At 51.0% G+C, this 11,925-nt stretch overlaps 1 protein-coding gene across 1 annotated transcript in view; it reads left to right on the forward strand.

Moving 5' to 3' along the window:
- The first annotated feature begins 311 nt into the window (after positions 1-311).
- Positions 312-11,925, forward strand: part of kcnab2a (potassium voltage-gated channel subfamily A regulatory beta subunit 2a) — a 23,816-nt gene continuing 12,202 nt past the window's right edge. The window contains exon 1 of the mRNA XM_062461440.1: positions 312-1,240. Within this exon, the coding sequence (XP_062317424.1) occupies positions 1,029-1,240 (212 nt within the window). The 5' untranslated portion in view covers positions 312-1,028. The remainder of the gene's footprint in view (positions 1,241-11,925) is intronic.

An 11,925-nucleotide genomic window follows, 5' to 3' on the forward strand; every position in this document is an offset into this window, starting at 1 on the left:
ATCTCTCCTCCTCTCTGCAGCCTGCACACTCTATCTCTCCCTCCCTCTCTCCCTCCCTCTCTCTCTCTCCCTCTCTCTCTTTCCCGGTCTCTTTGTGCTGAGCACGGGGCATACATGTAAGTTTAATCCAGGCTACGTTCGGAGGAGGGGGTTGCGAGTGGGGGAATGTTCGGTGGCCCCTCAGAGCACCACGGAGCTGTGTGTGCAGCCCTCAGCCCGGCTGCCTGACAGGACCCTCTACCGCGACGACCGAGTCCTGCTGGAACCCGGAGGCACGTTAGCTCCCACGTTGGCTCCCTGCAGCCCGGCAGAGCCAGAGTCTTATCTCCAGCGCTGAGCTCAGATTAAGAGGAAATTGCGGGAGGAGGAGGGGTTGGGGGAATCCGCCAGCGGGGCCGCTCGCCGTGTGGTTGTGGTGAAGGCGGGAGCGAGAGTGTGACCGACGGAGGGACCGAGGACACGCCGATCCTGCTGGGAACTCTCTCCGGATTCCGCAGGACCGCTCGCGCGCAACCTCGTTATTTGAAGGGGGGGTTTCGCGCGTTTGCGCGCATCTCTGTATCCGCACCGGGACAGTGGTGTGTGTGTGTGTGTGTGCGCGCGCGGGTGTGTGTGTGTGAAGTTTGTGGGCGCTCGGCTGTTGGCGACTGCAGGAGAGGGAGTGGACAGTCGCTCAGCCGCAACACTCTGAGGAGGAGGAGTTGTTTTAGGCTGGGAAACCAAATCCCACCAGGACTCGGCTCTCCTCTCCCGGACCCTCGCCTGCTCTCCGCTCACCCTGCCTCCACACCCCCCAGCTGAGGGTGAGGACGCAGAGACGGAACCCGGCCGACTCCCACTCTCCCTGGGATCCCTCTCTCCCTCCGTACCCCTGCCGCTCCTCTACTCGCCTGGAGTCGGAGTCGCTTCTTCGTCCACATTCGGTGGGGCGGGACAGCAGACCGACCGGCCAACCGGTGGATTGATCCGTACACGGACGCCGCTTTCCGTCTGGTGGACGCGGCCCCACAGCCCGACCGCTCGCCGCCATGCAGGTGTCGCTCGTTTGCACCGAGCACCGGGGCGGGGTCAGCCGGACCACGGAGGAACGTCTGAACCGGCAGAACGCCAACAGCCCCAACACGGGCACCAGGAGCAAGTTCCGCGCCGTGGCAATGGTGGCACGCAGCCTGGGCCAGCTCTCCGTCCAGAACGTGCCCTCGTCCAGCGAGCAGAGCATGAGGACCGGGATGAAGTATAGGTAGGACCAACTGCTGCTAGGACCGAATCCTCTGGTAGGACTGATTAGTCTAGTAGGACTAACTCTGCTGATAGCACTAAATCTGCCGGTTCACTAGGACTGAGTCCTCTGGTAGGACCAACTCCTGTGGTGCTACTTGATCTATGATCCCAATGTGACAATAAGGGAGTTGTGTTTTGTATTTTTTTCGTGAATGTCGGCACGGTCTATTGAGGTTGAGATGGTTCCTGTCTGTAGTTGTGTAGTAATGGAGTAGAACTCACCTGAGATAAAGGATTTGTGTTGCCCAGATGTGACAATTAGGGACTTTTTGGTTTGTTACCGGTAGTTACTTTAAAGATATGTTAATTACGATAGTCCTTTGGAGGTTCAAATTGGTTTAGTGTGATAGTATGCTGTAGGTAGGACCATTGGTGTTGTATACTTCACATAACTCCTCACATCCTCATCTCCACGACCAGGACTGGCCGGGGCTATGGGTCAGATGTGACATGGGGAGGAAATGAGATGTGGGTCGTTTTATATACCGTTTTATACATATCAAATGGTCTATGGATATCAAGTTTGTCGTTTTTGCTACAGTTTTTCTGTTTTGACCTAAAGCAAAAGCCTGGTGCAAATCTTCTGTGGTTCTTGGTGTTTAACCAGGTGCATAGTGTGCAGAACAGTAGAACAGGATGATCTAATCTGGACTCAAGCCATCGTCTGTTAGTTGATTATGTCTGTAGTTCCACCTCACCGGGGCATGAACATGCAGTCTATGGTTCAAACAAAGCAGTTCCGCTTAATCAGCCGTACTCTGCTTTAGTGGTTTGAGATTAACTGACACTATCTTAAATCACTGTGGTTTAATTTCCCCTGACTGTATTGATGTGGTAATCCCTTCACTTATCAGTGCACACTAGCCACTGCTTGAACTTCTCAATAGGAACCAAGCTCATATGAAAGTCCCCATGCAAATCAGCTTTTCAACTTTCTTTTTTCACTTAATTTTTTTTAATGGGTTGAGTAAGAGTACTTATTTTAGTCATGGGTTACACTGTGTGATTACTCCTAAATGAATGACTCGTTCGGTTAATGAGTTAAGTGTGTTATTTTAGTGTCACTCTGCACCGCGAAGAGACAGATACTGTTGACACGCTGACATGTGGCCCAAATGCCCACCCTTACTCTAGTGCTCTAACTCGAAGCAAGCAAGCACAAATACATTTTAAAATGCACTTGCATAAATGCATTCACAGAAGAAGAAGAAAAAAAAAACACTTGCAAAGGGTTTGTGTGAGTGAACTGAATAATTCATATGATTAAAGTTTCTACTTACAGACCTGAAGCCAGGGGAGAGGCAGGGGAGAGGCAGGGGAGAGGCAGGGGAGAGGCAGGGGAGAGGCAGGGGAGAGGCAGGGGAGAGGCAGGGGCTGGCCAAAGACACGTATGCATCTAGCCTCAGCTGCTACCGCTGTGTTTACAGAGTTGAGATGTTAGCAAGCGAGCGAGGCTAACCACTGACCATATTTAGCAAAGTATTTCAGATTTGTCATTTCAACATACTTGACGTCACCTGGCCGCGGGACATTCCTGTCAGCACCCGTGCTACTTTTAAGTTTCAGAAAAAGCAGCTCAACCTATAAATTTTCGTACCTGACGGCTGATGCTGTAGCAGACACATCTAACTGTGGTGTTGTCACCAGAGCTTTTACATCAATAGTTTTAAATGACTGGCTGGGGATCTCTGGAATGGGCCCACACTTACCATCCCCTCTGATATACTGTGCATAACATGGAGTCACGGCGGAACGGCCTGGAATGCCGACACTGCACGGTGCGGGGGAAGGGGTACGAGGAGGGCCACGGGGCTCGCTTTGATTGAGTAGCAGAGGTGGTTCGGACACACATTCCCGTCATCAGGTGTTTGAGACCGAGAGGTCAGAATGTGTCCCTCTGGAACAGGACGAGCTAATGTCAGACGTCTAAACGAGCTCCGGTGTGCAGATCAGGTTCAGACCCACGTTGTTTACAGTAAGCAGATGTTCTGGGCTGCTATGAGTTACTAAAGCGGGGGTGAGGGAGGTGAGGGGGGGGGGGGGGGGGGGGGGCAGATTGAATTCCACGGGGGCAGATCTGGTTTCTTCCTGTAATTTTTCTCAGGAAGGCTCAGCAGAGGACCTCACATCAGATCGGCTGGAGGGGTAGTAAGCCATGTTGACACACTCAATTACTATTTAGTTTAATGATGTTGAATGAGAGGATGCATGCCTCAGGGTGGATGTTGCCTCATTACAATTCAGAAGGCAGAATAGGCGGTTTGTGTGTGTGTGTGTGTTTGTGTGTGTCTGTGATTCTGAATGCTTCTCCTGAATGTTAAGCATATGTGCTTTTGCACAGTAACGGTGTGTGTGTGCGCGTGCGGTAGTGTGTGCGTGTGTTTGCATTTCATAAGCCCAGTGCCTGAGGTAGCCGCCTGGGCTAATCTGTTCTCTTGTCAGTGTGGATCTGTCTCACATGTCTGCAGTAGTAAAGCTCCTCAGCTCTGCAGAGCACAAGGAAATGGGCCGTCGCAGCCTCAGTACCGCCTCAGAACATTTTAGCACCGAACCAAGCAGTCGTCAACACACAGATACAGCCTGCTAGCTCTCACTGCGTTTCAGCAGGGAACCGCAGATAGCAGGTGGGTAATTTTAGTATATATATTTTTGGGGGTACCATTTATTTTGCCATCAGCTTGAGTTAATGAGTATTCAAATGTGTTAAAATGCAAGAACGCCACACTTTTGACACATAATGGAACTTGCTCCATCTTACGTCTCAGCATTAAGACATAGCCCAAGAAGATATTATTATAACCCATAAAACACAACATCCAATCTGTCAGAGGCCTGTTCACCTAATCAGTTTGATTTTCAGTCGTTCTACTAGATAGGTGAGACGTGCTCTCTCATAGGTCTATCATCTCAAATACACTGATCTCCTCTCTGCCTCACAAACCAAACTCATTCGCACAGTCATTCAAGATGGTGTATATTGCTTCGTATTCATTCCTGCCTGGGGCTGAGTCTGGGGCGAAGGAGGAGGTGGATGCTCAGGTTGGGGCTGTGGTTGGAGCTAAGGCTGGTGCAGAGGCTGAGGTTGGGCCTCGGACCGACACTGACTAAGGCTGGGGCCGGATCTGAGGCTGACTAAGGCTGGGGCCGGAGATCTGCCCCTGAGGGCAGCACACGCTTTACTGACTCCCCCAACAAGGCTGAGCACACTGGCCATCAGAGAGCTCCTGTCTCCCAAAGATCTGGAGAGGGGGAGAGAAGGAGGAAGAGTGAAAGAGAGAGGCATGGAGGTGGGGGGGGGGGCATACCAACTGCCCCAGCATACAGGACAAAGAGCAGAGGTGGGGGGGTATACCAACTGGGGGGGCAGGCAGAGAGAATACAGCGGGGCCGAGGGGGGGCAGAGAGAACGATCTCGCCTCGCCGGAGAATGAGCTGCTATCGTTTGTGACAGCAGCTCTGCATGGCATGACTGGTTCATGTGGGCAGGCCGAGGGCTGGGGGCAGGCTGGGAGCCCATTCTCCTTCACCCTGCCACTCCTCCAAGGACTGATAAAATGGCTTTAGTCAGAACTGAATTAATGATGCACGCAGAACGGCTTACAATTATGTAAAGTAGTCTTGCTTAGGAAACCAAGGCATCGAGGACTAGCCAGTCCATCCAGGCAGCCAGCCAATCAGCCAGGCAGCCAACCAGGCATGCAGCTAGCTGGCCAGTTAGTTAGCCAGTCAGTAAGCTAGCCAACCAACCAGCCGGCCAATCGGCCAGACATTCAACAGCTAACCAGTCAGCCAGTGAATGTGGGGAGTCAGTCCAATAAGAACTGCTGCTGTATCAGAGCTCTCCTCACCAATCTCTCTGGAGGGCAGGCTTCACCGTAGGTGTAACCAAATCTGGCTGAATACACAGACGTTTCTCATAGCGCATCATCTGTGCTGTCAATGGACCTCTCCTAATGGCGTCTACACAGGTTCCCATACTTCAGGCCTATTCCGGAGAGTTGTTTTCCTGAAACACAGCCCCGATTTGTGCCGACTGTTTGATACGGGAGAATGAGTCCCTCTGCTGCCCATCAAGAGCGGCCTCTCTTCCACCTCCTCCTCCTTTCCCTCCTCCTCCTTTTCTCCTCATCTTCTTCTTTCTCCTCAATATCTTTTGTCCTCCTTTTCTTTCTTCTCTCCTCCCTCCTCCTCCTCTTCAACTCTCCCTCCTCCTCCTCCTCTTCAATTCTCCCTCCTCCTCCTCCTCTTCAACCCCCTCCTCTTCTTTTTCTCCTCCTCCTCCTCTTCTCCCTGAGCGGGTGTCGTGCAATAATTGGCCGCGGTTCCTTCTGCCAGGATATTTGATGGTACCGCAGGCACAACAGTAGTTGTAAAGTAAGATGCTGAATCCCTCACACACAGTCTAGTCTCCTTGCTGCCAGAGAGGCTCTCATACTCACCAGATGGTGTTTGAATCAGAATACCGTGTTGTGAAGGTGTGAGCTCTCCGAGAAGGGGGGAGAGAGAGAGAGACACACAGACAGTCTGTACAGCTCGTTCGCCCCCGTCCTGTCTGTGTTTGATGGCTTCTGAAGGCTCTCTAGGTAGACCACACCTCAGCAGATGTTTGTGTTCACAGACACAAAGAGCTTTGTGAGGCTGGTGTCGATAAACACGTGAAGGCTGCTTCGTTGGACACAACGCTCATGTCAGAGCGTTGTGTGTGGGGGGGGGGGGGTTCTGGTGTTCTTCTGGTGGGGGGTTCTACGGTGGGGAGTGGGGAGGGTGGTCCACGGTGTCCTCTGTGACATACAGTGTCCGTGTCTATGAACCTGCCTCTCAGAAGTGGAAGGAGACCTCCGTACTGTCGGCTTCTCTGCTCCGTCCGTACCTCCCCCCTCCCCCCTCCCCCCCCCCCCCCCGCAAATCCAGTGTGCGTGTGTGTGTGTGTGTGTGTGCATCGGTGAAAGCGGTGGGCCGGGTGGCGGTTGCGGGTGACAAAAGCCGTGGGCGTGCGATGCGAACGCCGGCAGCGTTGGAGCGTGCCCAGTGTTGGGACTGTGTTCTGGAGTCCCAGGGCCATTGGCTAGTCAGCCATCTCTCCCCAGGCCTCTAGCTACCTCCTACTGGCCACGTGACTGAGACAGGGCTACAGTAGGAGAGCCGGCTGCCTACTGTAGTCTACTGTGCTGCTCTGTTCCAGTATACACAATCCTCCAGCTCCTGGGCGCTCGACTAACTCTTCTCATGCCTAGCCGGTACAATTGTGTATGTACAGTGGCACAGAGAAACATTGAAACCCCCCACATGATTATTCTACACATCTGGTGTGGTGTCGGGTCCATGGGCATGTTAAGCAATAACTCTAAAAAAGCTACACAGGATTTTGTGGTATTGAGGGCAGCTTGATGCTTGTGTTTGTGTGCATGAACAGAGGTCGGGGGGAAAGGGGGATGAAAAGAGAGATTATCTGTGTACCTTTTGTGTTTGTAAATATGTGCATTCAACGGTTTTGTGTGTGTGTGTGGAGAGGGATAGATACTGTAGCATGATAACTAGAGAATAAGAAAAGGACAGAGAGAGAGAGAGAGAGATGCGACCGTGCTAAACCCAATGGGGAAATGCAGACAGCTGTTCTTTCCTTGCCTGACTGATACAGTTTAATTACAGGCGGTAACTGCTTCACTAGCTCTCTGGAACCTTCTTCATGTTATTGTCTTCAGGACACTGGAAATAGGCAAATTAATCCTGCCGGGTGTGTGCTGACTGGAATTGACTAATTTAACACTTTCATTCCCCTCAATGCTAATCTGTCAAGAAACTCCTTTTATTTGCTGTTATAAAATACTAGAATTGTAAAAAACAAAACAAACTAAAAATATATCCTTGCATATATTTCGATCATTCCCGTAGTTGGGTTATGCATGCTTTGGCAGGAATGGCAGCACGGATAGCTAGCCAAGTGGTCATCACTGAATTATGCTATTTCGATGACCCAGATAAAATAAGCTTATCGGATTGCTGGTCAACCCTTTGTCAGCAGATGAATGTGAGCATATTTACTCAGCTTGGCTGACTTTTGAACTGTCTGTGCTTCAGGGGTTGGGGTTATTACTGCAGAAGGCTTTTTAGAGAAAAGCTCTTAGAGGAAAAAAAAATTAAACACGGAGGCAGGTTTAGGATTGTTGAGGCGAGCAAGTGAAACCAACCCAAACGAGGTGGACGCTTGCGTAGTCAACTGATGTGCTGTTCTGCGCTCTACCCAGTTCTGTGTGTGTTTGTGTGCTGAGTATTTCATCAACAGCAATGAAGCGCTACATAAGACGTTTCAGACAGTTAGCTTTGAGCTGAGTGCAGAGTTCACAGTTTGTAGGAAGTTCTGGTGACAGACTCACTTTCCCCACTCCGAGTTCCTCACCACCCCCAGTTTGTGAACATGGCCTTAGTGCAAAGAGAGAGACAGAGAGACAGACATTACTCCGACGAAGGCTGGTGATGGAGTCAGTGAAGCTACTAGCTAGGGGCGGAAATGGCGAATATAGAACGGACATTCCCATTGGTCTGGTTCTTTCCAATAGCGTGCAACGTCACGTGTACTTCCTGGTTTGAGTGGGTTACCATCTGGCCGGCTGGCGTGCTGCTTGGTCTATGAGCCCATACTGCAACGTGTAGTATTAAACCTTCTTTGGGCTTGTAGTGCTCAGCCAATCAGAAGCAGGGTCAAAGCTAGGTGGCTAAAGCTCCTACACACCCAGGTTGGAAGCCAGGTTTGCCCTCCTCTTCTCTCCTGCCAAGCAGTTTCCAAGCCCGCGGCCACAGGCAGACTGTGGATGGATGCCTGGGGCTGATCCGACCCCAAGAAGGACACCCCTTGGTGGGACTGACAGGCTGCTAAGCCCCTCCCAACACACACTCCTCCTTCCCACCACTACCACGTAAACATACACACACACACATACACCCCCATCCTCACAAATACACACCAACCTCACCACCACCAAGCAAACACACACACACCCCCACTCTCTCAGTCACGCACGCACGCACACACACACACACACACACCCACCACACACACACAAACCCTACTCCAAAACAGTTTACTGGTAATGACAACTGACGGCAGATTGGCAGAGCAATTACTCATTTTGTTTTTCCAGTGTTGGAGTGGAATGTAGCCTATGCTGGATTTAAAAGAGTCCTTTCATCACGTTTCCACAGTTGGGGTTAGCTAGCATCAACAACTGTACGAGCACGGCAGCTAGGCAGCCTAATGAGCCGTTTGTTTCAGCCTACCTCTCTGCTCTAGCGAGGCTGCAGGAGCTGTAGAGGAGAGCGCGTGTGCGCGTGTGTATGTGAGTGTGGGAAGAGATCGTGGTGGTCGTCTCCCTCAGTGTAGGAAGGGAGGTTCACAACAGACGCGGATGTGCTGGAAGTGCCGGGGGTTCCTGGGGGGGGGGGATACAGCGCTACTCTCCGGTAGCGGGCTTGTGCGAGCCTGGAGCTGGGAGCTGGGAGCCGGGAGCCGGGCTGCTTTTAGACCAGCATGTAGGTGGTGCTCTCAGCCTAAATGGATGTGACGTCAAATATATGGGAGGGTGGAGGTGGAGAAGATGCAGGGCAGGAGATGAGGAGAGGAGAAAGGAGAGAAGACAGGGAAGGAGATGACGAGAGGAGACGGGGAAAGGATGCGAGGAGAGGAGACGGGAGAGGCACTAACAAGAGCTGACGAGAGGAGACAGCAGGAGGAGACGGCAGAGTCAGTAAGGAGAGAGAGACAGGAGAGTCAGGCTCTGCAGAGTCAGGCCCCACCAGTCACCTGAGAGGTGTGTTTGTTTGCGTGTGCGGGAGCTGCCTGTCTGGGTGGGTATATTTATAGAGTGAAAAGACCCCGCTAATCACATTCCTCCTCACAGTTATGTCACCCTGTTCTAATTCCTCATCGCCAATAGTCTGTCCAACACCCCACACCCCTACCAACCTCACACAGTCCCGTTCCCCCGTCCCCACACACATACACAACCCCCTCTTGCACCCCCTGCTCTCTCTGGCTAGTGAGCTGGAGGGAACTCTCTTCTACCGGAGTCCCCCTGCAGCTTGCCTCACCTTGTTAGTGACTTTGAAACACACTGCAACTCTCGAAGCTGGGCCAACCTTCCCCAGGGCTCGAAGGGAGGAGGAGGGGAGGGAGGGAGGGAGGGAGGAGTGAGAGGGTTGTTTGGGGGGGGGGGGGGGGTGTTTGGGTAGATAGATGAGGGTGTTGGACAGGAAGGACACTGTGTCATCCATCTAGCTGTGTCCTGTCCAGGTGCCAGGCTCCACACACAGCCCCTGAAATACATGCTGCTCTCACTGCACGCTGCACAAACCACAGAACCACAACAACTACACAGAACCACAACAACCACACTACCGTAGCTACCGTACATCAACCCACATCAACCATACATACATAACCACAACATCCATCCATACAGCCACATCGACCATACCTACATAACCACGACATCCACACATATAACCATGCCAACCGTACAGACATTCAACACTCAACAACCTTACATATGCAACCCTAACATGGAGCCCTGACTGCCCACCTCACCCACAGCCTCCCCCTCAGCCTCTACACTACACTTTCTAACAAACACTACACTTTCTACACAACAAAACACTTTCTAACAAAGCACATCATCAGCACAAGGGGAACAAGTCCAGGAGAAGGGCAGGGTGAAAGAGAGCGAGAAAGAGGAGGATGAGAGACTGAAAGGAGAGGGCGATGAAGAGGGAAAGAGAGAGAGAGGAAGAGCAGAATGAGTTCTTTGTGAAAGGGCTTGATCAAACACACCTGCTGGGAACAGTGTTGGAGCACGGTTATGCAACACCACTTATACAACAACGCCGCAATAACAGGACGTGGAATAACTTTGGTCTCAAACGTCGCCTAATCACCGCTGGAATTATACGGACGCTCTCTTAATGCCCTCACCAACAGATCACGTCATCAGTTCTTAGGTTTGTTTGGCATTGTAGAATACCACCAGATATTATAATAACAATGTGTTCAATAGATGTGTGTGCCTGTGCTAGTGTGTGTGGTGTGTGTGTGCGAGTGTGTGTGGTGTGTGCACACGCGTGTGTGCCTGTTGGTACTCCTGTGATGTCCAAAGCTAGCCTGTGTAAACACTGCAAGTGAACCTGAACCACCAGTGTTTGTCAACATGAAGAAAGCTTATCCTTTTCTCTGTGCTTGCTCAGTTGCATATGACGCGCGGTTTATTTTGAGTCTCTGTCATGTAAAGTGAGCTTTTTGGATTCTCTCACTGTTCCGAGCAGAAGAAAGGAGCGTTTTGTTCTTAGTCACCACAGCAATTTAGCCACCCTAGCATGGCATCACAAGACTCCCACACAGTCAAAATCCCACGCGCATCCACACACACATACATATTTCATATCTATCTTTTCCTCTCTCGTATATTTCAACACAGAAATAATTGTCACAAATATATACATTTGGGCTCCGGAAACAGACAGTCCCACATACCACACACCTACACTGTCTTTACTACACCTACATTGATGTTACATCATCACTGCTCCCACACACACACACACTCACACATCATGTACATCATGTTTTATAATCCAGGGTTTGAAGGATCCCATTTTCTCACTTGAAATCAAAGGGAAATTCAAAACACCCAGACCAGCTACATTTTGTAAGTAGTACTGTACAAAACAGTCAGTACCCAATGCAGGGGCCGTGTACACTGAGAGTATCTGTGTGCAATATCCGGTGTAAGTACAGTTTGTTTGCAGTTGTTTTACACCATCATTTTCTAACCTGGCTGATTAAGACGTGGGTTTTGTCTACCAATTGTTGGGTTTAATATGATTAACATCAAACGCTGTTCTCTTACGTCTCAATTAGTTCCTATAGAATATGCATGTGAACAAAGGCAGCCAATCAAAGCTGTGGCTGTCCGTTTCTGGGCTGTGATTGGCTCAGAGGTGCTCGATTTTGGAGTGAGTCGCTGTGGAAAGCGTAGCCGGATTCAGGCCTGTGATTGGTTGTGGGGTGGTGGTACTAGGTGGGGAGGCCTGTGGGTGGTTGGAGAGATTAGGAAACTCACTGCAGCATCCCCCCTCGCATCTCACTGCACACTGACTAACACACACACCAAACACACACACAATCACAGCTTTTACATGCACGCTTTGTCTCTGACATTGCAGGAGCACAGGTGCTGCTAAGTGACCAGCCAGTAAAGGCCTGGTATAGGACCAGGTGGACCAGCAGTAAAGGCCTGGTATAGGACCAGGTGACCAGCAGTAAAGGCCTGGTATAGGACCAGGTGACCAGCAGTAAAGGCCTGGTATAGGACCAGGTGACCAGCAGTAAAGGCCTGGTATAGGACCAGGTGACCAGCAGTACTGGGCAGATTACCCACTCAAGCCCAGAGAGAGCAGACATGTTTTGTTGAACGTGTATTTTAGACAAGGATTGCCAATCTCTTTCAAACCTTCCAACCAATCTCTTCCATAAGGATACTTAACAGAATGTGCAGTACACACATGAAGTTGGAGTTTGAAAGGGTTTCTAGTGTCTTGCAGCACAGGCGACACGACACTTCACCTGTAACCAACAGTGTTAATGCTGACACATCC

Source organism: Osmerus eperlanus, chromosome 1 (assembly GCF_963692335.1).
Source record: "Osmerus eperlanus chromosome 1, fOsmEpe2.1, whole genome shotgun sequence".
Classification (NCBI taxonomy): Eukaryota; Metazoa; Chordata; class Actinopteri; order Osmeriformes; family Osmeridae; genus Osmerus; species Osmerus eperlanus.